The following is a 20898-nucleotide window of genomic DNA, read 5'->3' on the forward strand; positions in this document are numbered from 1 at the left end:
AAATTGTATGGATGGATAGGTAAAATTTTTGACAAGCAAAACTTCTGTAGTATCAGAGGTAACTGTCCAGTGAATGGAGTTAGTCATATCTCGTCCTGTATAGAGCAGGGAAATTGGGACATGGTAGTGGGGGGGGGGCGGGATTAAGCTGCTATCTCTAATGCTGAGTCATTGGTAACTATGATTACCTTGGGGAGTTGGGGAGAATGTCCCAGTTTTTCATGAAAGTGGCCACAGGATCTTTCCTTGGTTTTGTGCCTCTGATAAAGTTAACATTCCTATTGGTGGGCGGGGGGGTGGGGGTGATGCATCAGGTTCTATTGTTATGAATGGGCTGCGCACTGATGGGTCTACTTCTCTCACTGTCCTTTCTCTATGTTTGTAGAAGCTTGGGAATAGTGTGAGAAATATAAAGGAGGAAGTTAGAATTCTTTCAACCAGTTATTGGATTATTGAAAACTTTACCACAAGTGGTTATTGAAGGAGGTTTGTCACTGAGCATGAAGCACCGTCCTGAATAGGGGAAAAACTGGGGACTTTGTTTTACCTGTTGTATCTTTAAAGATTCTGCAGGGGTCTCTAAGAAATTACTGTGTATCTAACCCTGTGCTGTACCTGCCCTGGGAATCTATGATGCGAATGTTCCATGGCAGGTACAACACTGGAATGTATTGAAAACCCCAATCTACAAAGCGCCGTCATGAGTATTCAATCAGTATTATTCACCAATATATATATTATTGCACGGGACAATTAAGGTTCAGAGGATAATTTGGCAAGACTTGTATCTTCAAAGCTAACTGTTTGGTTGTCTGTATTATTTCCAAAGGAGTATGAGGTGGAGACACTGAATGAATAAGCAGGAAGGTGCAAATCACAAATATATCTGCCAGTCCTTGCGTAACTGGTCCTATAGAAATGAAGACACTTGATTTGCCTGTGCCCCCTAACACTTTGGTGAACAGGCCTGCTTACCTTCCGATCTGTTGAGTACTGGCTGAACAAAATCTTCTAGGATTTTATTGCCAGCTCGCACATGTCAGCCGTCGTGACCTTCTTCAAAGAGTTTTTATAAAAATTCTCTTATGAGTCTGTTAAAGAGAAGGGAGCTTGTTGCCTGATCAGAGAGTGCTCAACAGGCTGGGTTCCTTGAACATATCAAGAACAGTCTGTGCTGCTGCTGGTCTGACAGGTTGAAGAGTGAAAGGGAGCTTGTGTAGCAGCAGGGGTAGTGTCTCCAGTAACAAGAATTTTTAAAATGCATTGATTCCTTTTTCTTTTGAGTGGAGTTCTTTTTTGTTATTTTTCTTCCCAAAAAAAATTGAAGTAAGTATTTGATGCCAGACACAGCAATCATACAGCACAGAACGAGGCTATTCAGCCCATCATGACTGTACCGATTCCTTAGTAGCTCTCGCCAATTAGTTCCACTCCTCCTGCTGTTCTCCCATAGCCCCGCAAATGCTTTTCCTTTTTCATGTATTTATCAAATTTCCTTTCAAAGATTACTGGTTAATCTGCTTCCACCACCCCTTCAGGCAGCACACGTCAAATCACAACAACTGGCAGTGTAAATGAAACATTCTCCTTCTGGTTCTTTTGACAATCATGCCACAGATCAAGTGCCCCTCAGTTCATAAGCTTGCCAAGACCCCATTTCCTCATGAGTAAACTATCTCTTCCTTCTGTTCATCTACTCCACGTTCACACCTGAAGGTTTTTGTGGTTGAACCAGGAGAAAATCAGTCAGGGTCTCGGAGCACAGACAGAACCTCAATTTAATGTCCCAGTCAAAGGATGGCACCTCCTACAGTGCAGACCTCCCTCAGTACTGTACTTAGGAGTGTCAACCTCGATTTTGTGCTCAAGTCCCAGGAACCCACAACCTTCTGACTCTGGGGCGAGAGAGTCACCCAACTGAGTCAGAGCAGATGCTACTGAATTGGTGCCTTGTAACTCTCTGTCCTGCGAATAATAATAATTAATTTTGCATGGTATGTTTTCCGATGGTCAGAACCTAGTATAAAGAGTTGAATCACCTAACCTGTTTTAAAAAATAATAGGCAATGAGCTGGTCAAAGGTTCATGATAGGGCTTACAAGAGAGGAATACTCATCTGACATCAATATTGCTTTAAAATTAAATAAAATGACTCATAGGTCAATGTTTTTCTTATGAACCTTTGGCTGCAGCATTTTACATCCCATATGGTGATTATGTAGGATTTACTTCTAGTAAGCCTTTGGAAATTGCATGTTTACTTCAGAAGAACAATATGACTCCAGTATTTTCCTAAATATAATTGGATATGTACAAGGTACATATCGGCTCAAGGATTCCCAATCCACTAGGATTGTCCTGGAGGCTCCCAAAATTAAAGATTGATTTCCTCAGCACTGCTGCTATCAACTTGGAAGAAAAATATCATAAGGGTTTTTAAAAAACTATCCTTTTCCCTCATTTTCTTCAAGCACGTTCGTTTGTTACCTATAAAAATATTGGAAATGGAAGAGAAAATTGCTGTTTAACCGCATGGGGCTGTCGGAGACAGGAGGTCATTTGAAGAAATCATCTAACCAGAGTTGGTAACCCGAACCTCGTCCCTTAATTAATTCTGGGGCACACCATTTTTTTTTCAAGCTTCCCTCATATTTTAAGTGACAGAAAATTAGATTTGCATCTGATTAAAATTGCCAGATTCCTGAGCAACACAGAGATCCACTTGGTTGGTCCCTCTCTCTCAATGAGGCCAATCCATGACATCACTAATGCCCATTCAGGGGGGGTGAGAAGCCAGAGGTCTTGTTTGATAGTTAATAGCCTGTTGTCATAGTGTCTAGTTGTTTACTGTTTGCAGTGCATCTCATGGAAGGACAAAATGATGGATGCAGCAGGCCTCTCAAAGGCAAATCTCCCAAGTATGTTGACACTCATCAAGCAGAGGCGACTTCTCAGGCTTGGGCACGTTTACAGGATGGAACATGGACATATACCCAAGGATTTCCTGTATGGTGAGGCAGCTGGAGCCAGAAGATGGGTAGGATGCCCAAAGCTAAGCTTCGGGGAGGCTTGCAGGAGTGAGATCAAAGCCCTAAACATTGTTTTTTTACACCTGGGAGACACTAGCTGATGGTGGAATTAGTATGCAGGTCAGCAAGTGATTAGGAAGGCAAATGGCATGTTGGCATTTATTGCAAGGAGAATGGAATATAAAAAAATAGGAAGTTTTACTAAAGCTGTACAGGGCCTTGGTGTGACCACACCTGGGCCAGGATTTTCCTATGGTGGGCGGCTGGGCGGGAGCGGGCGCGGAGCCAATCGCCACCTGCAATGGGCTGCGTGCCACCATTTTATGCGGGTGGACCAATTAAGGCCTGTCCAGCGTCATGCGCTGCTGGTAGCGCTCAGCAGTACCTGTGCGGGCGGGTGGAGTGGGGGGGGGGGGAGGAGGGAGAGTCCCTCAGTGTCACATGAGTCGGGGCATGTATGTGATGGTGGGAAAATTAATTTATTTGATTTTATAAAAGCTTCAGGAAACTTCATCCTGCCCGTGGATGAGGTTTCCTGAAAAACGCGAAGGCCGCTTGGGCTTTTCGGCTGCCCCCCCGCCAACCTTAAGGTCGGACGGACAGCATTCTTAACTAGTTTAATTACTTTCTTAATGGCCTTGATAGGCCGCTGACATTTCGGCTGCTGCGCAGCCACCTCTGGGCCATGCCTGCCGAGCAAAATATCGAGATGACGCACGTCGTTTTACGTGTTGGCATGTCGGGCCCGCTCCTGCACACCGACAGGAAGATCCAGCCCCTGGAGTACTGAATACAGGTTTGGTCTCCTTATTTGAAAAAGGATATAATTGTGTTTGAAGCAATTCAGAGAAGGTTTACCCAACTAATTCCTGGGATGAAGGGCTTATCTTATGAAGAAAGGTTGAGCAAGTTGGACCTATACCCATTGGAGTTCAGAAGAGAGAGTTGATCTTATTGAAACATATAAATTCTGAGGATATTTGACCAGGAGGATGTTTCCTCTCATGGGGGAGACTAGGACCAGGGGACACAGTTTAAGAATAAGAGGTCTGTCGTTTAAGACAGAGATGAGGAGAATTTCTTTGCTCAAAGTGCTGATAGTATGTGGAATTGTCTTCCCCAGAAAGCAGTGGAGGCTGGATCATTGAATTTATTCAGGGCAGAGTTAGACAGGTTTTTGATGGATAAGGGAGTCTAGAGTTATGGGGGGCAGATGGCAAGGTGGAGTCTAGGCCACAACCAGATCAGCCATGATCTTATTGAATGGTGGAGCAGGCTTGAAGGGCTGAATGGCCTACTCTTGCACCTAAGTCCTGTGTTCCTATGTTCAGAGGGAAATGGCAGCATCACCTGTGGGCTGGCATGTGCCATCATGATGAACTTTGGCTACAGTGGCTTGGCGACCGGTGTCAGCACCAAAAACAATAACCAACGACGACACCTGAAAACCACTTCATCTGCGGCTCTTGTGGCAATGCCTAGCTTCTCACAGATTGGTCCCTTCAACCATCAGTTAAATTGCACCATATGAAGCTACCCCAACCCTAGTGGATTTGATTTTCTGCATGTTCATTATCTTACACAGATGGAAGGATGCTGGTGATATGGTGCCTGGAAGCTAAGGCTGGCTCTTGTCCCTGTTCTATGTCAAGGAATTAACCAAATGACATCAATCAATATTTGTAAGTCTATCATGGTCACCTTAACCCAGACCACCCAGTCAGTAACCCGTTTTACACCAGCCTTGAAGTTGATGGCGGGTAAAATTGGGATTGGTGTAATTGCATAACCTTCCTTCTTCACTTAATAACAAAATGTTTGATCTCCCATTTACATTTGAGAAACTTCTAGATAATCCACTCAAAAAAACAAGACTGGCCGTAAAATAATTGAAATATTTTATATACAACCTCTCAACATAAACCTTCCTGCCGCTATTCTGTTCTACTTTAATCCTGCCACTGTCCCCTCTAAACCTCTTCCTGCCCTATTCCTAATTTGTCCCTATTTCTCCAACTGTGATTTTACCAATTTTACCCTTGCTCTGCCTTTATCTTTTCTTTATCCTGCCCTTGGCATGCTCCTACCTCTACCATACACCTATCCTGCCTCTCTTCAGCTTGGACTTAGGAAAAGATGGTAACTCCAATTTGAAAACACACAAGTTCTCCAACCTGAAAGGGCAACAGCAGCTATTGAGATATGGCACATGCACAAAGAGCTGGATAGGTTGCATTTATTTAGTTATAACCCATGGCTTCTAAATGTAAATTGTTCAGGGGTATTGACTGATGTTTGTAAGCAGAAAATGTTGGAAATACTCAGCAACTCAACAAGATCTGTGGGGAGAAACAGAGTTAATAACATTTCATCAGGCCAATGGAGCTGGCTTTTGGTTTTAAAAAGATGTGAAGTTTATTCACTGCACCCAAGAAGCATTAATGTCGTTCACAGTCCTTCAGCAGTTATAGGAAGCTGTTAATGCTCCCTCTAATAATCTTGCCTGACAACAAGCACAACCTCCTTATTATAAATCAGGATTTCAGTCACCAGCAACCTGTGCTGCTCTCTATCTATTGGAGTTGGTATTTGTCATCAGCTACACATTACCATTAACTATCCCCAAAACTGAGACAAAATCTAGGATAGTATCCATTGCTGTATCAGATAATCTTCATTCTCCCTTTTTCACAGTCTTTGACATCGCCTCTTGTGAATTTAATTTTAATATTGAAGGAAACAGCTTTGTTTTTGCCAGTCTCATTATCAGTTATCAAGTTGATAGAACAGTTTCCAACTATAATTAAATATCTTCCTCGGAATAAGTTCAAAGCATTCATGTTACATTCTTCCAAACAAAGAATATACGAAGGCGGGATATAAAGCAACATTGGGAGGGGGCAGTCAGGCAGGTGAGGTCACTGCTTGTGGTTGTTCTTTGTTCCTGATGAACATACCTTACCAGTGATTAGAAAGAAATTGCTTTATATTTTAGTTATCAGGTTTCGGTGTGTCCAGTTTACATTTACCGCCTGGACAGACCACACAAAAACAGCATAGTTCAACTGTTCTTGCTGTATCCAGCTTTGTTAAGTTCTTTTTCTTTCCTATGTTCTTTCAGTACTATTATAACATAATTCAACTAAAGTGGGAGAGGCTGGTACATTAGAATAAAGGGCGTTCTTCAGGAAAACTGATCAAATGCTCAGGAGCAGACAGAACAATGGTTAGGGCAATAAATAACATAAACGAACTATGTGTGTACAAAATAGGAAACTTATAACAGCCATCAAATTAGATCACTTGATTAACTAAGTGGTGCTGTTCAGCACTCATATACATGATTAACTAGCTATGATTTATGCCAGTAGTGAGCTACAGTGCCAAGTGTTTCCACAGCTGCTTGATAGAATCAGCCATTGACAATTAGGATTGGCCAAGAGTGAAATAAGATAGAGAATAAGAGTAAGGGTGAGGAAAGTGGAATTAGAGGAAAGAGAGAAACAAGGAGAAGGATAGGGACTGGGAAGGTGGAGGAAAAAACAGAGAGGAAACAAACAGGATTAGAAAGAAAGGGAAGAGGGGGTAGAAGAGTGAGGGAGAAGGGAAAGGGGGAAAAGACACATGAACATATTAAAATGGAAGGCAAGGAAATACACACTGGGCCATCCAGACTGTCCCATAAGGGAATGAGAAGAACAGGTTGTGTTAGTGAAGGTTTTATTTCCATTCATTGGATTTAGGTGTTGCTGGCTAGGCCAGTGTTTATTACCAATCCCTAATTGCCCTTGTTCAGGGGGCATTTAAGAGTCAACCACATTGCTGTGGGTCTAGAGTTGCTTCCTTCAAGGGCATTAGGGAACCAGATGGGTTTTTATGATGATTGGCAATGGTTTCATGCTCATCATTTTTCTTTCAATTGCAGATTTTTTATTGAAATCAAATTTCACCATCTGCTGTGGTGGGATTTGAACCTGGATCCCCAGAGCATTACCCTGGGTCTCTGGAATACTAGTCCAGTGACAATGCCACTATGCCACCACCTCCCCCTAAAATGAGCAGAAGAAAGAAGATTATGGTAACTGTAGCCTACAAATGGTGAATCCAATACCTTGTTAATACTGAGCATCTTAATCAAGGCTCTGCACTTGAAAGGCTCCATCATGTTTCACTCAATGTGGGTGGTGTGCTAGTTGTTGGGGGAGCTCATCCAGAGCTAGAATCAGATTTGCTTCACACGAGCCACTGTTGCTGCATTAGAGCTGAAAACTGTGCAATTCTTATGTCAGTGTAATGACTTGAGAGAGTTTGCAGCCTGGTAGTTAGCTTCTGCTGCTTTGCTAGCAGGTCAGATCCCAGGTGTCAACTCTCTCTCTGTTTACCTCAATGACCGGGTTAATTCAAAGCACAGGATGTCAATCTGAGGCTGAACTACACTAGCATGAATCTCCTCTCCAAATGGCCAGTGTATGTGAGGTACGATTAAAGAGACTGCTTCGGTTTAAAGAGCTCTTAAAAACGAGGGGAGGGACAGAATCCTTAGCTTGTTCTGTATGTCTGACACCAGGATGCATGCATGATTATCCAATTCATACACAGGTGGGAGCAACCCATGGGAAGAGGAGGGGATTTGGCTCTCTTTAGGGGGCAGTCCTATGGGTGAGTACCATTGGATTGGTTTCAAAATGAATACTTCATGTAGTTCAGTGAACAGCCCTTGTGAGCTTTGCAGAGTAACATTGGCATTTTCTATGATTAAATGTCTCAAAATAAAATTCCCCAGTGAATAACTCTTTGAAATGCAGTGACTTATGTAGGTAAATGTAGCCACTGATTGTGCAAATTGAGCTTTCTTTATTTCTTGAATTATGACACAGCCAATGGTAAAGGCTGAGTTGTTCAAATCCTAGAGGGAAATTTGAAACAACTGTTATAACCCATTTTGCAATTTGTATGTTTCGAGATGCAGGCTTTGGAATTCAGTAGTAATAAGACCACCGAGCCTCAAGAGATTTTTTTATAGAACTAAATTAAACATTTATTAATACAATCTTTCTTGTAAGCACATACATAGGTCTACAAAATTACTACTATAATAACTACAAAATCCCCTAATTAATCTGACCCTCAGTTAGTCCCCCAGTAAGGCAATAAAAAAAACACACAGATCCTGGCAAAGCACACTCTGGACAGTCACATTCAAAATGAGTTCCTTTCAGCTCTGGGTCCTTGCAGACAGACTTGAGGCTTACAGGCTAGAGTATTTAGATCTTAGAACCCCTCCTCCTTTTACCAACAGCCTTCTTTTCCTTTATAAAAAATTTCCTTTTTGAATGCAAATTCTCATAGCCACTAGGTTTTTTTAACTTTAAATCTTCTAACAATAAAACCCTTTCATAATGCACACTTTACTAATAAGCTTTTTAAAAAATAAATACATTGTTTCTGAGCTTCACCTGGTTAGGTGTAATATTTCATCCACTCTTTTGAATGGTCTATTTAAAAATGCAAATTTCCCCCTTTACACCTCACTTTCCATTTCCCTATGTTTATCTAATTATCATTTCAAACCTACTCCTCTTCTATACATCAAAGCTTCTAGACCTGCTGGCTTTAATCGAATTAAGACACACACACATAGACACAGACACCACTAAACTCTATTTTAAAATAATTTCCAATAACATTATAGACATTATTATACCTTCTTGACACTTGGGACATCCTGAGGTTGTGAAAGGCTGTCTGAGATATTCTTGTTCAAACCTACTCCTCGCAGAAGTTCACAGTCACGTCCATTCATTCACACAAAAACATGGTCAAGCACTTTCACATTTATACATGCACTCTCCCACACACAATGGGGTAAATTGAATATTTTATGTGACACTGACAGCGAGCTGGCACCAAGTTCTACACCTTCCTCCATCTTTATTTCTATTGTATTCTGTAGATGGTGGAATTTTGGCCTAGGAATTAGTTTGTATCATGAACTTAGTGTGGGTTCTGATCTCTGATCTGGAACAGGTAGACTTGAGGTTCTTTATATAGACTTTATATTCTCCTGCGTTTCCTGGTTTGAACCTGTTGTTTCTGGTTTTGTACCTAAACATTTTGCATGCCTTGGGCAACTGGCTTCTGTTGGTTCTCTCCATTTGTGTATTTGAACAAAGTATATAGATTAGTGATCCAACAAATAGATAGGATGTGAGGATCCCAGAATATTTTTGAAACAGTTACCAACCTGTTCAACATTTCACACCTTTAGGTAGAAGGACCACCTTTATTATGTTTAAAATCCATTACCCTTAGAGTTTAGAATTAATTAGTGGCTGAAACCAAGGAGATTGAAACTTGAGAGCTTGCTAATTTGTTTGCTTAATATTTAATATACTTAAGTATCAATTACTGGGTCAATTTAACAAATCAGTATTCCTGCATCATTTTCCATCCATTAACTATGCAAATCAGTCACTACACTGAATCTCACAACTTTGCACAATGCTCTGTCCAAGGCAGACTCCTGCCCATATGGAATGGACACATAGGGCATCGAAGACATGGACTGCTTGAGTAGTCCTTTTAACAGGCAATGACCCATTTAATTGCTGTTCTTTTCCCTGCTGTGCTAATTATATTTTGCTGTGTGCAGCCGTTTATTTTTGTTGGATAGACCACCCTTTCTGCATTTCAATGTTATTTTCATCAGCGTTAATGCTTTTTTTCATTATTCTTAGTGCTTCTGACACTTTTGCCATTCAGTGGGGTGGATATTGACTGTGAGCAGTCGTTGATAGCGAGTCTGTAGCCTGTTTTACATCTCTTAACAATTGTTATTTCCATTGACTTCAACAGGCTACACTGTGGCCTACCATTAATCATGTGGCAACATCATGGAGACTTTACTTCTGCAGGCCTTAGCTACAGTCGGAATTTCCCTCAGGCTCTGGAGGCTTTGGGTCCAAGATCCAATATGGAGCCATCTTCCTCGGAGTCGGGTGCTGTTCATCCCCAGAGATGAGTCCGTAATGCTTCCCCAGTTCTCTGACACCTTTGGTGTGAAAGCTGAAAATTTGCTATTGACTAGAAGACATCTAACTGCTCAAGTGCACTCAGATTCAGAGCCCCTTGGATCAGGTATTTTCCTGATTGTGTGCCTGTTGAAAAGGAGGTGTTACAAGCTCAAGGATCACATTAGTTCCTAAACATTATCATGTTTATTTCCTTGAGTGATTACAAGCAACCAGCACAGAATAATTCTGAAACTTCACAGACTACTCTTGCTCTGTGCTCACATTGATTGTTTGGCATCATGGAAAGGTGGCTTCCTTCAGCAAATCTATAGAAGAGCACAGCAGCATATAATTGTCAGTGGCAGTTCTGTACCATCAGATGGTCCAGTACAAGTGCCAATAGATGCCGATGGAGTGCTGCTTTGTCAGAAGTGAGGTACAATAACTTCAGCATCATCTAGCTGTTCAAGTGAATGTTAAAGTTCCCATGGCATTAGAAGAGCAAATAGGTCTCCTGTGTTAATGGCATGTTAATTATATTGTTAAGATACACAGGCGAAGGCATTGTTTAATTAAGTACTTAGAGCACTTGTAAAGAGACACTCCTTCCATGACCAGGGGGCACCGGAGGGGCTTGAGTGCATCATTGAACCCGCCCCCCACCTCTCCAAAAACATTTTGCTTTAGTTTAAGTTTCCTTTAAATTCTCCCCTTTCATTATGGTGCCCCTTTAAAGAGCGGTCAGTTTGGTGATTTCAGTGAATTTGATTGGTCTGGTTAATTTCTCAGGTGCTCAAATGGGTGTAAAGAGAGACTGGTGGGACACTGGGTTAGTGAGTAGGAGGCGGACATCTGTAATGCTGCATTCCGTTCATAAACAACTTTCAAGAAAAGGATTTGCACCTGGTTTTATATTTCACCATCTAGCTTGGGAGCTATTTATCATCCTGGTACCCTGGTTCCTCCCTCAACCAACACTAACAAAACAAATTAACTGTTTGTGGGATCTTGTCTGCAAAATGGCCACATCCATTTGCCTGCATAATAGTCATTTTACTTTATCGTAGGTGAACCACTTTGAGATGCTCGGAAGAGATGCAATACAGTGTCATATAACTGCAAGACTTTTTTTCTTTTAATAATCTTAAGTAATCAGAGTATTAAAAACTGAGAAAACAACATTTTATTATTGTTACTGAATGCAGTTCATGTGATTTTTAGAAAGGTAAAATCACAGTAACCAGGATTTTATTAGTTGAAGACATGGGTATTCACATTACACAATGATGGCGGAGTAGAACATTATACATAGGCAAAAATAAAAATATACATACATATCACAGGGTCTTTAAATACCATCTATTCAGAACAGTTCACATGAAGGGGTGTCTAAGTCATTGGCCCACCATATGAGAAGGCATCAACATTATCTAACTTACCCACCCCACTAAGTCTGGTCAATTAGCATTGCTTCGTTCAAGAGTCCCTGTCTGTTACCTGTGTTAGTTATCTTAGATCCCGGTGTTTCAACATGTTCTACTACTTCAGTATCTATTATCTCACTAAAAAGGTTTTTCTGCTCGTGTTTTCTTTCCAGGATCATTCTGGGATTGAGATGTTACTGTGACTTTCCTACAAAGTCTTAATTTTTCTGCACGTCACTATTCCCAAGCGAATGTTTGCCCCATCAATAATCTCAACAACATGCACTTGATGCTAGGCACACAGATTAAAATAAGTAAATTTTTCCCCAGTCTTCCTCCAGCAAGAATATAGTCCCGCAGAAATAAACAGACTTCCATAACCCAGGCAAAATGGGATGACCGAGAAAGCCGACAATGAATCAATGAGATTGTGTCACCTTCAGTTAGATAAGGGCCATAGTTCCTCTGAAAGCATGTTAGATGTGAATCTTTTTACATTAGCAGATTATCTCTACATGCTTTTAATTGTTACTCAACACAGAACATGAACGCTGGCGTGTGTGTAATACAATGTAGTAATAGAGTGCTGGAGTGGCGGTTTCACAGTATGTCTTGTGGTCTCCCAGGCTTCCTCTCACAGAGGGACTAAGCTTTGGCCTCAGCCTTAAGGACAAGCCCAGAATCAGCTCTAACTGATCCAGAAATCCTTGGTGCTACAGTGTTTGATGATTCAATTTTTAAAAAATAGTGCTATTAGCTGGTGACACTGGCAGTCATGATCAAACCTTTGGGGGAAACAAGGTGGAATGTTAGTGCATTAATTGGATCAGGGTTAATTCAGTTCCCATTCTGTCTTCATTTTCATATTTCCATTGTAAAATCCTAGGTCCATATTTATCATGGGAACTGCCTATGAAAATCTGTCCACTGGTGGAAGGGTGTAATTGCGATGTGGCAGGTTTACATAGACAGTTCTGATTATAAATGGAGGTATAGAAATTTATCATGCAAAAGGCTAACAGGTGTAAGATTTCCATATTATACAGATATGATGAGTGGTACTAAGTAAATGGTTGGGGGCTTCTACATGTCTAAATCATGTAAACAGAAAATGCTGGAAATACTCAACAAGTCTGGCAGCGTCTGTGGAAAGAGAGTCAGCTTTGACATTTCAGGTTGATAACATTTCATCAGAACCGTTTTGAGTATTTCTGCTATTTTCTCTTTTTATTTCCAATGTCCAGCGTTTACAATGTTTTGCTTTTGAGTCTAATAAGTGTTCTGTGCATGAACACTTTGTGAAGCTAGAAAAATGATTTACGTTTCATTACTGTGCCAGTACCTATTTAAAATAAACCTTGATTTCAAACTGCTCTGTGGATGGATGTGCTTTGGAGTGTTGCACAGAGGCAGACAGACCAGGGACAATGAATATCCAACTCCAGATCTGTGTCAGGTTAATTGGCAGTTTAGGGGCATGATCCCCACATGTATATTCAACATGTTATCCAACATTCCCGCTGCTGATCACTGTCCAGAGATCTCTCTCTATGTGTGTGTGTGTGTGTGTCTGTACATGTAAATTCCTTAGGCTTGGGTAAGATGGAGTTTTGGCAGGATTTTCTACCATGTGGCAATCACAACTCCACCCATTCTTGATCTTGACTAAAGTGCTCTCAATCTTGCACACAGACGCTCACATGCTCACAGACACACACATGCTTACAAATGCAAACACACACTTGCAGGTACACATACACTCATAGTCACACACATGCCCCACTCAGACACCCCCGCGCGCACACACGCTTGTGTCCACATGTGTGCACACACATGCACACACATGCGCTCAGACACACACTCTTGTCCATGCACACTTGTGCGTTCACTCTCCCGACTCACACACATGTTTTGACAAAAATGATGGAATGGTGAACAGGAATAAAATTCCAGGCTCTCTTTTCCACTCTTCCCCCTGGATGATAGCCATGGCCCCAATTACAGCCCATGCTCAAGCTGTCCGTATCCAAACTATTTCCTGTTCCACAGTTTCTGCCTACGTCCGCACTACTGCTTCTGTCCAAACTATTGCCTGTACCTTTAAATGCTGGCTATGCCCCAAATCTACCCACACCCTAAGTAGCACCTACAGCCCAATTAATGCCCACACCCAACTATTGCTTGTACTCCAACTGCTGCCAGGCAAGCTCTGCACAGACAGATGATCCAACTAGAATTTTTTCTGACCTGTGTGATTCAGTTCTGTACCAACCAGGGTAACTACCAAATTCAGGGTAGTCGTTACATTTCTCCTCATCTTTTTTTTTGAAAAAATAAAATCAAGATTAAAGGCAATAAATTCATTGCACCAGGTGAGCTTGAAAACAGCCACATGTCACTGAGCAGCCCTCTGCTCTGCCCACACCTGGTAAAGGACAGGCGGCTGACAGGTTCTCAGCTGGGCAGTCCGGTTGTGTTGGTGGCGATATTTGAACATTGGCCCGGCTTTGAAATCCTTGGACTGACAAGGATCTGCCCATGCCCCCGAGAATTTGAACAAGCATGTGTATAAACGCAGATTGGGCCCCTTCATCTAGTACACGTGTGTCTGGGGGCACCCTGTCGCGTAATACCTGACTCATTGAGGAAATGTGCCCATTCTAGGATTGTTCCTGATCAATCAGCCTTTTTTCCTACTTGGCACAGAATTTGTCTCAGTGACTCTGCCCCTATAAGCACTTCCTGCATTCAATACTTTAATAATTGCTGCCTTAGCTGATACAATTTTTGTTTCATTTTCCCCAGCGATAGACAATGATGTTGCGTTTATTCAGCTGGAGGAGCATTTGTGTACTGCCATCTGTTGGTTTTGCCAAGAATGGCTTCCAACAGCTGGTCTGGCAGTCAAACATGGGACTCCTGTGATAAAAGCAAAAAACTGCGGATGCTGGAAATCCAAAACAGAAACAGAAATACCTGGAAAAACTCAGCAGGTCTGGCAGCATCGGCGGAGGAGAGCACAGTTGACATTTCAAGTCCTCATGACCCTTCAGTTCTGTTGAAGGGTCATGAGGACTCGAAACGTCAACTGTGCTCTCCTCCGCCGATGCTGCCAGACCTGCTGAGTTTTTCCAGGTGTTTCTGTTTCTGTTTTTGTATGGGACTCCTGTACCTTGGACCTATAGGGAGCTACTAGCAGGATTGCCATCACTGTACGATACCGCAGTGACCTGTGCAAGGAACTGACATAAAACATACGCAGCCTCTGGCATTTGTGAATGTCAAAGTCGGGCTGCTGAGGGAAAGAATATGTTTATATCCATTATTATTTATGAGGCCACACAAGGTAGTGATGGTTTTAAATCACTTTATCACCCCTGTGGTGCACTGTGACAGCGGCGCCTGTTTGTTTGGTGTGCAGGTTCTCTGGTGTTGTTTTGAAGATGAAACAGTGCCCCCATGAGCTGGAAACCAAACGTGTTGTTCATCTTATTTCAGAGTCTGAGGGTGCACGATGTTTGAGGCAGGAGCCCAGTCTTACTGGGGTTACCTTTTAACCTGTAAATTAACAACGAAGGGGACACCCTCTAGTGTGATGTGGTATTTTGGAGGTGTTGTAATGGTGAAGTGAAATCAGCCCTGCACTAGATGGAGGGTGGAGAAGGGGGTGGGGGGTGGGGGGAAATAAGACCTCAGATCTAGGACTGAACGCTTGTGCGATTCTATGTTGGGGAAGCCAATGAATTGATCCCACAAACAACAGAGTAAGAAAAGACTCATTGAGGCATGGAGCCAGCACCTTCTATGCTGTCATAGACTCCACTACAACCTCCTGAGGGAAAGTTTGGCAAAGTTTTGCTCTGTCCACCCGAAGAATATCCATCAAAACTCCCTATCCAGCCATGTATCCACCATTTTACACACACAATCCTTAGCACAACATTCCGATGGCCCCATATCCTTAAGGACTGTCTCCTTCCCAAACCAAATTCTATCACCCCTACCGGAGCCTAGCTCTATAATTCTCAGATAAAAGCAAAAAACTGCGGATGCTGGAAATCCAAAACAAAAACAAAAATACCTGGAAAAACTCAGCGGGTCTGACAGCATCTGCGGAGAGGAACACAGTTAACGTTTTGAGTCCGTATGACCCTTCAACAGAACTCGAAACGTTAACTGTGTTCCTCTCCACAGATGCTGTCAGACCCGCTGAGTTTTTCCAGGTATTTTTGTTTTTGTTTATAATTCTCAGGTCCATTTCTAATTAGTTTAGAGAGGTGTGAACCAACACCAAATTGACTACTTTAGCTGGGAATCGATTCCAAAGGAGGAATCTTCTGGCAATGCCCTCCCTGTAACAAAGCCTCTCCTGCCTGGAGTGCACTCCTGAATTCCCAATGTCTGCTCCTGAGCGGTTGAGGCCACATCATAAAATGACCCACTGTGCAGGTTTGGGAAGCCAACTTATTTCGATTTCAGGAGAATAGGGGTTTGAACCCCATTCCAGGACTTCAGCAACACTTCATCTAGGCCGATGCCACTGAGGATAGTGCTTCCTGATGGAAGTGCCACTTTTTGGATAAGACAGTAAACTAAAAGGTTGCCAATTCTGGTTGGAACTCCCGAACATTCATTACCTTGAGCTCCTGGCTCCAACCATCCCACACTGTCAAACAGACATTTTGTTTCCCATCTCCAATATATTTACAACTAATACTCAGAAATGTTTAAAGAAAATGAAAACGAGCACAATTTTTAAAATGTTTTTCCTTGATAAATGTTTTTTTTTTACAGCAATGTGCAGGAGATTAATCTTTAACTCCTGAAGACGTCACCCACAGTCCTGGAGGGATTGGTCACCCCACATTGAACTGGAGATCCTATGGGTACAAAAGATCACCTGGCAATATTTAAAGCAAGAAGTTCCTGGCCAATACCGCCCTCTGCAGCCAACACCACACAAAAAAAAATCACCCATCATTCACCTCCCTTACTGTTTCTGGGATCTTGCTGTGCGCAGAAGGTGTGCTACTGTGTTTGCTTCCATAGCAACAGTAACTTCACTTCGACAACGCTGTGAATTGGACGTGAGAAACTTTGGGACTTCATGAGGACTTGACAAGAGGTGATATAAATGCAATTGATCTCTCACTGACCTCCTCTGTGTGCCTTTGAAATCACAGGACAAAATGATGGTGGCTGAGGCGTGGGAGCCAGTAGCACAGGTATGCAAAATAAGTATTCTTGGAATTACCTTTCATTTCTCTCTACTGTACAACCTTGACTGACTTTGTCACAAGAGGTGCAAATGAGACCCATTTAACAGGTAGACTTACTCAGATGCTGTACACTGTGGGAAGCCATTATGATGGATTATTTATTAGACTCATTCTGCTAGTCACATTTGAAGCTGTTATGCCAAAGGCATTAATGTGTGTCTGTACCTTGATCCTGTTAAATATGTTAATGTATGTTAAGTGCAGAGTTATTCGTCTAATCCTATCCCCGGTAGCTAACTAGAGAAACCGTAATGTTGGCAGTTACAGGCTGTTCAAAGTGTTTGGAGCTGATCAATAGGGTTTAGCCACCCATCCAATTCAAGTATCCTTTTGTGATTGATGGCGTGCTGATTTTTCAAGTGATCGGCTGGATTGGCAGCTTGGAGTTGGAACAGCAGCTGGGTAGATCTTGACTTTGTGCGATTATAACAAGCTGCAACATTTTTCAACTCCCCCGCGTTTTATTTCTATTGACTTCTACCACTCCTTTGACAATGCCAAGGTCTACTCTACATGGTATTAATGCTCTTTGTTCAAGAATTTCTGCCGAGCAATTGGGGTTATATATTGGCAGAAATCCAGCCAGTTGCTCGGTCAGTCTGAGACTGGGAACATGAAGATAATCAAAGGATCTGTGATAGAGTTTCACTGTGCAAGGTGTTTTATAAAACAATTTTCTGTTAAAGGGCTTGCACAGAAGTGGCTTTGTTTTGCATTTTTAGAAGCAGAATAAGTCTTATAATTACTGCAAATACTGCTGAGAAGAGAAGCATATTGCCGAAGCATTTTGTCTTGCGCTCATCAGGGCAAATGCAAGAATGCCAAATTTCAAATGATCACAGCAATTTATACTACAGGAGAAAAAGCTGATGATTGGTTGGCAAATTAACTCTGATTGGCCGAAGCATTGCCATGGAGAAAGCAACAGGGCGCTTGCACCTTGCACCTTTTTTGAATTACCCGGGAGCTTGGAGAGCACATAATTCCGGGTTGCTTTCTCCATGACAATGCCTTGGCCAATCAGGGTTGTCGACCAATCAGCACCCTTTTCTCCTGTAGTATAAATTGTTGTGATCATTTGAAACTTGGCATTCTTGCATTTGTCCTGATGAGTGCAAGACGAAAAGCTTCAGCAACACATCTCCCTTTTCAGCAATATTCAAGTTCTATACTACCAAGCAATTTAAATATATAGTTTGTAGTGTTCATTTACCTGTTTAATCTTATCTATAGCCTAAATCTTGCCTAGGTCAAGTGTTTAATTGAGGATGCAAAGATAAAGATGCTTTATTGCAGTTATCTGGAGCAGTGAAGTGGTGGGGGGGGGTCTCTCATCTTCTTACATTTTCCTAGATATTGGGGTGAAAGGGATGGGAGGATATTTTCGCCATCTGCTGAGGGTAGTGGAGGGAGCATTGGCGCAATTTTAATGACCAACAATCAACATTTAAACTTCAACTCATTTTCCCAAGCTTTGCAGTTTTATGCCTTTGCAATGTGATTGGCATCATTCTTGCAAAAAGTTCATCAAGTGCAGCTCCGTGCAGAGTAACGTTCCCTTCACTCTTACCTCAACAATGCGTCTCAAGCACCGACCTCAAAGAACATCCCTCAAAGAACAGCCTCCAAGAAAGAGCACTAGAGTTTCATTATTTCCATTGTCCAGACTGGTCTTCCCAAGGCCTGTCTGAATGATATTGCCAATTAGTGTCAAAATAGGGCCAGTATTGAGCCCATTTGAATAGAAACAGGAATGAGACAGTCCAAACTCATGTCATGTTAGGGCCCTTATAACTGGCAGACAGAGGAAATGATAATCCGTTAGATCTTTGAGGTGAAAGACCCATCTGTAGTATCCAGTTGCCCCAACTCACTTTTCTACTCAAATGTTTTATGTGCGTGTTGACCCTTGCAATGGTATCACATTTGCCATTTACAAGTGTTCTTTTCCCCACATGCACAAACATTCATAAGACAGACTTCACGCTGGGTCTGGTCTACATTTCAGGCAGAACCTACCTCCCAGTGGTGGTTTTCAGCAGAGCAGCCTGTACCTGACCATTACTGAAGATAAATCTCGCTACCCAAAGTGAGGTGGAAGTGCCCTTTTTAAAGGAAGCTCAAGGCTTTACCAAAAAACCTTGAACAAATGCCGTGGCGGAAGATCACCATTGCCAGCCCCAGCCTGGTGATCGGCATTCACTAAGGTTAAAAATTGGGTGGACTAGGATTTTTTTGTGCCCATTGTGGAAGTACTGTGTACTTGGAGAGTGGAATCTTTTTGCCATCCATTTCACCCCATTGCCTGCATCCCAAACTCCCAGTTCAGGTACAGCACACCCACCCAGCTGGCACTATAAACTAAGAACATGCCTCAAAAAAAATATTTTACTGTTTCAGGTTGAACATTCTGACATCCCACACTAGACAAGCCTAAAGCCTTTGGAGTCCTGCAAGTGACTAATTAATGACCAATTTATGGACAGTTTTGTGCTGTAGGTTCACCGCCAAAGTCAGGGAGGATCTGACTGAGCATAACAGAGGGGGTACTTCCATCCCATCAGTAGTAACTGGAATTGAAATCAGGCCACAGAGGTGAAGGGGCATTGTTTAAATGACTCACTCGAGATGGAGCAGAAATATTCCATTCTAATGCTTCAATATTTAACCTGGATATTGAAAAATCTGCGATCATCAGTGCTTTGCCTGCTGTAAGGACACTTGACTTTGAAACAGTGCCTAACCCAGTATGAAAGTCAGAGCGACTCAGCATTCAATGTTCCTACATCAGCCCAAGTACCATCATTATCCTGAAACATTGGTCAGAGGTTAAAATGGTGGAATATAGCTAACATAACAATGGTTAAATTGAGGGGTGGTGAGGAGGGAGCGTCCACGATTGAGGTAGTGATGCATGGACTGTACAAGGAGTAGACTGGATGGGCCTAATGGCCTGCTTTTTTTCTTAGCTCACATTTTAAAACTTAGCTTGAACCCTAGCAGTTGCATGGGCCAAAGCTCACAAAATACACTGTTTGTGAGGCACCTTGGAGTATTTAATGTAAAACAATGTTAAAATGGTTCACTAGCACAGAATTTTTAAAATATATATGTCTCTAAGCTGTTGATGAGAACAGGAGTCTAGCTCGCCAGGTACCTGCTGGGACACAGTGTATGGACCATCTAGGGTCTTGCATTAAGTTGTGCACATAACTGAACATTTTTTTTAAAAAAACAGACGTGTGACTTCCAGTTTATCTTTTCTTTTGGGTTGGTGGGGAAGGATTCTGAGAGTTTTTTTTTTACAGGTCCTATAGGATTGGGGTTTTTATAGTCTGCACCTAACGGTTGCTGCTAATTGTGTGATATGTTGGAGGGATGAGGAAGGGTGTGTGTGCCTAGTCGGGTCAGGTGCTCTTCGGGATGTTCCGCAGGTTTTTCAGCTCTAATTCCAGTTGGCGTATTTTCACGTCTTTCTGTGTCAGCTCTTCCTTTAATCTCCGGATCTCATCCTGTTGCCGGAAGAACATTCGGAGCAGCTAAAACAAATAACATGTCAAATAAATCAGTCACAGTGACAAGGAGAAGGTGCATTTGTTTCTTGTTTATTTATTCTGTTCATCCCCCTCCTACTCTCCTCTCTCCCTCTACACTCCTCTCCAAATCCCCTCAACTCTCCTTTCTCTCCCCCCCACCCTTTTTTAAATTCTTTCATGGGATGCGGGCGTCACCGGCTATGCCAACATTTTTATTGCCCATCCCTAATTGCCCTAGAGAAGCTGGTGATGAGCCGCCTTCTTGAACCGCTGCAGTCTGTGTGGCGTAGGTACACCCACAGTGCTGTTAGGGAGGGAGTTCGAGGATTTTGACCCAGCGACAGTGAAGGAACGGTGATATATTTCCAACTCAGGATGGTGAGTGGCTTGGAGGGGAACTTCCAGATGGTGGTGTTCCCATCTGCTCCCCTTTGTCCTCCTAGGTGGTAGAGGTTGCAGGTTTGGAAGCTGCTGTTGAAGAAACCTTGGTGAGTTTCTGCAGTGCATCTTGTAGATGGTACACACTGCTGTCACTGTGCGTCGATGGTGGAGGAAATGGATGTTGAAGTTGGTGGATGGAATTCTCTTCTATCTTCTCCTCCCTCTCCCCAGGATGC

General features: G+C 42.4%; 1 protein-coding gene across 5 annotated transcripts in view; it reads right to left on the reverse strand.

Annotated features, from left to right (window-relative positions):
* Positions 1-15919: 15919 nt before the first annotated feature.
* Positions 15920-20898, reverse strand: part of coro2ba (coronin, actin binding protein, 2Ba) — a 169390-nt gene continuing 164411 nt past the window's right edge. For 2 of the 5 annotated variants that reach the window (XM_078530063.1, XM_078530061.1), the window contains exon 12: positions 15921-20284. In XM_078530063.1, the coding sequence (XP_078386189.1) occupies positions 20153-20284 (132 nt within the window). In that variant the 3' untranslated portion in view covers positions 15921-20152. Of the gene's footprint in view, positions 20285-20898 lie in introns of all 5 variants that reach the window. The other 3 variants (XM_078530066.1, XM_078530060.1, XM_078530062.1) reach the window with 3 other exon arrangements.

This window comes from Cetorhinus maximus, chromosome 26, assembly GCF_964194155.1.
Source record: "Cetorhinus maximus chromosome 26, sCetMax3.hap1.1, whole genome shotgun sequence".
NCBI lineage: Eukaryota > Metazoa > Chordata > Chondrichthyes > Lamniformes > Cetorhinidae > Cetorhinus > Cetorhinus maximus.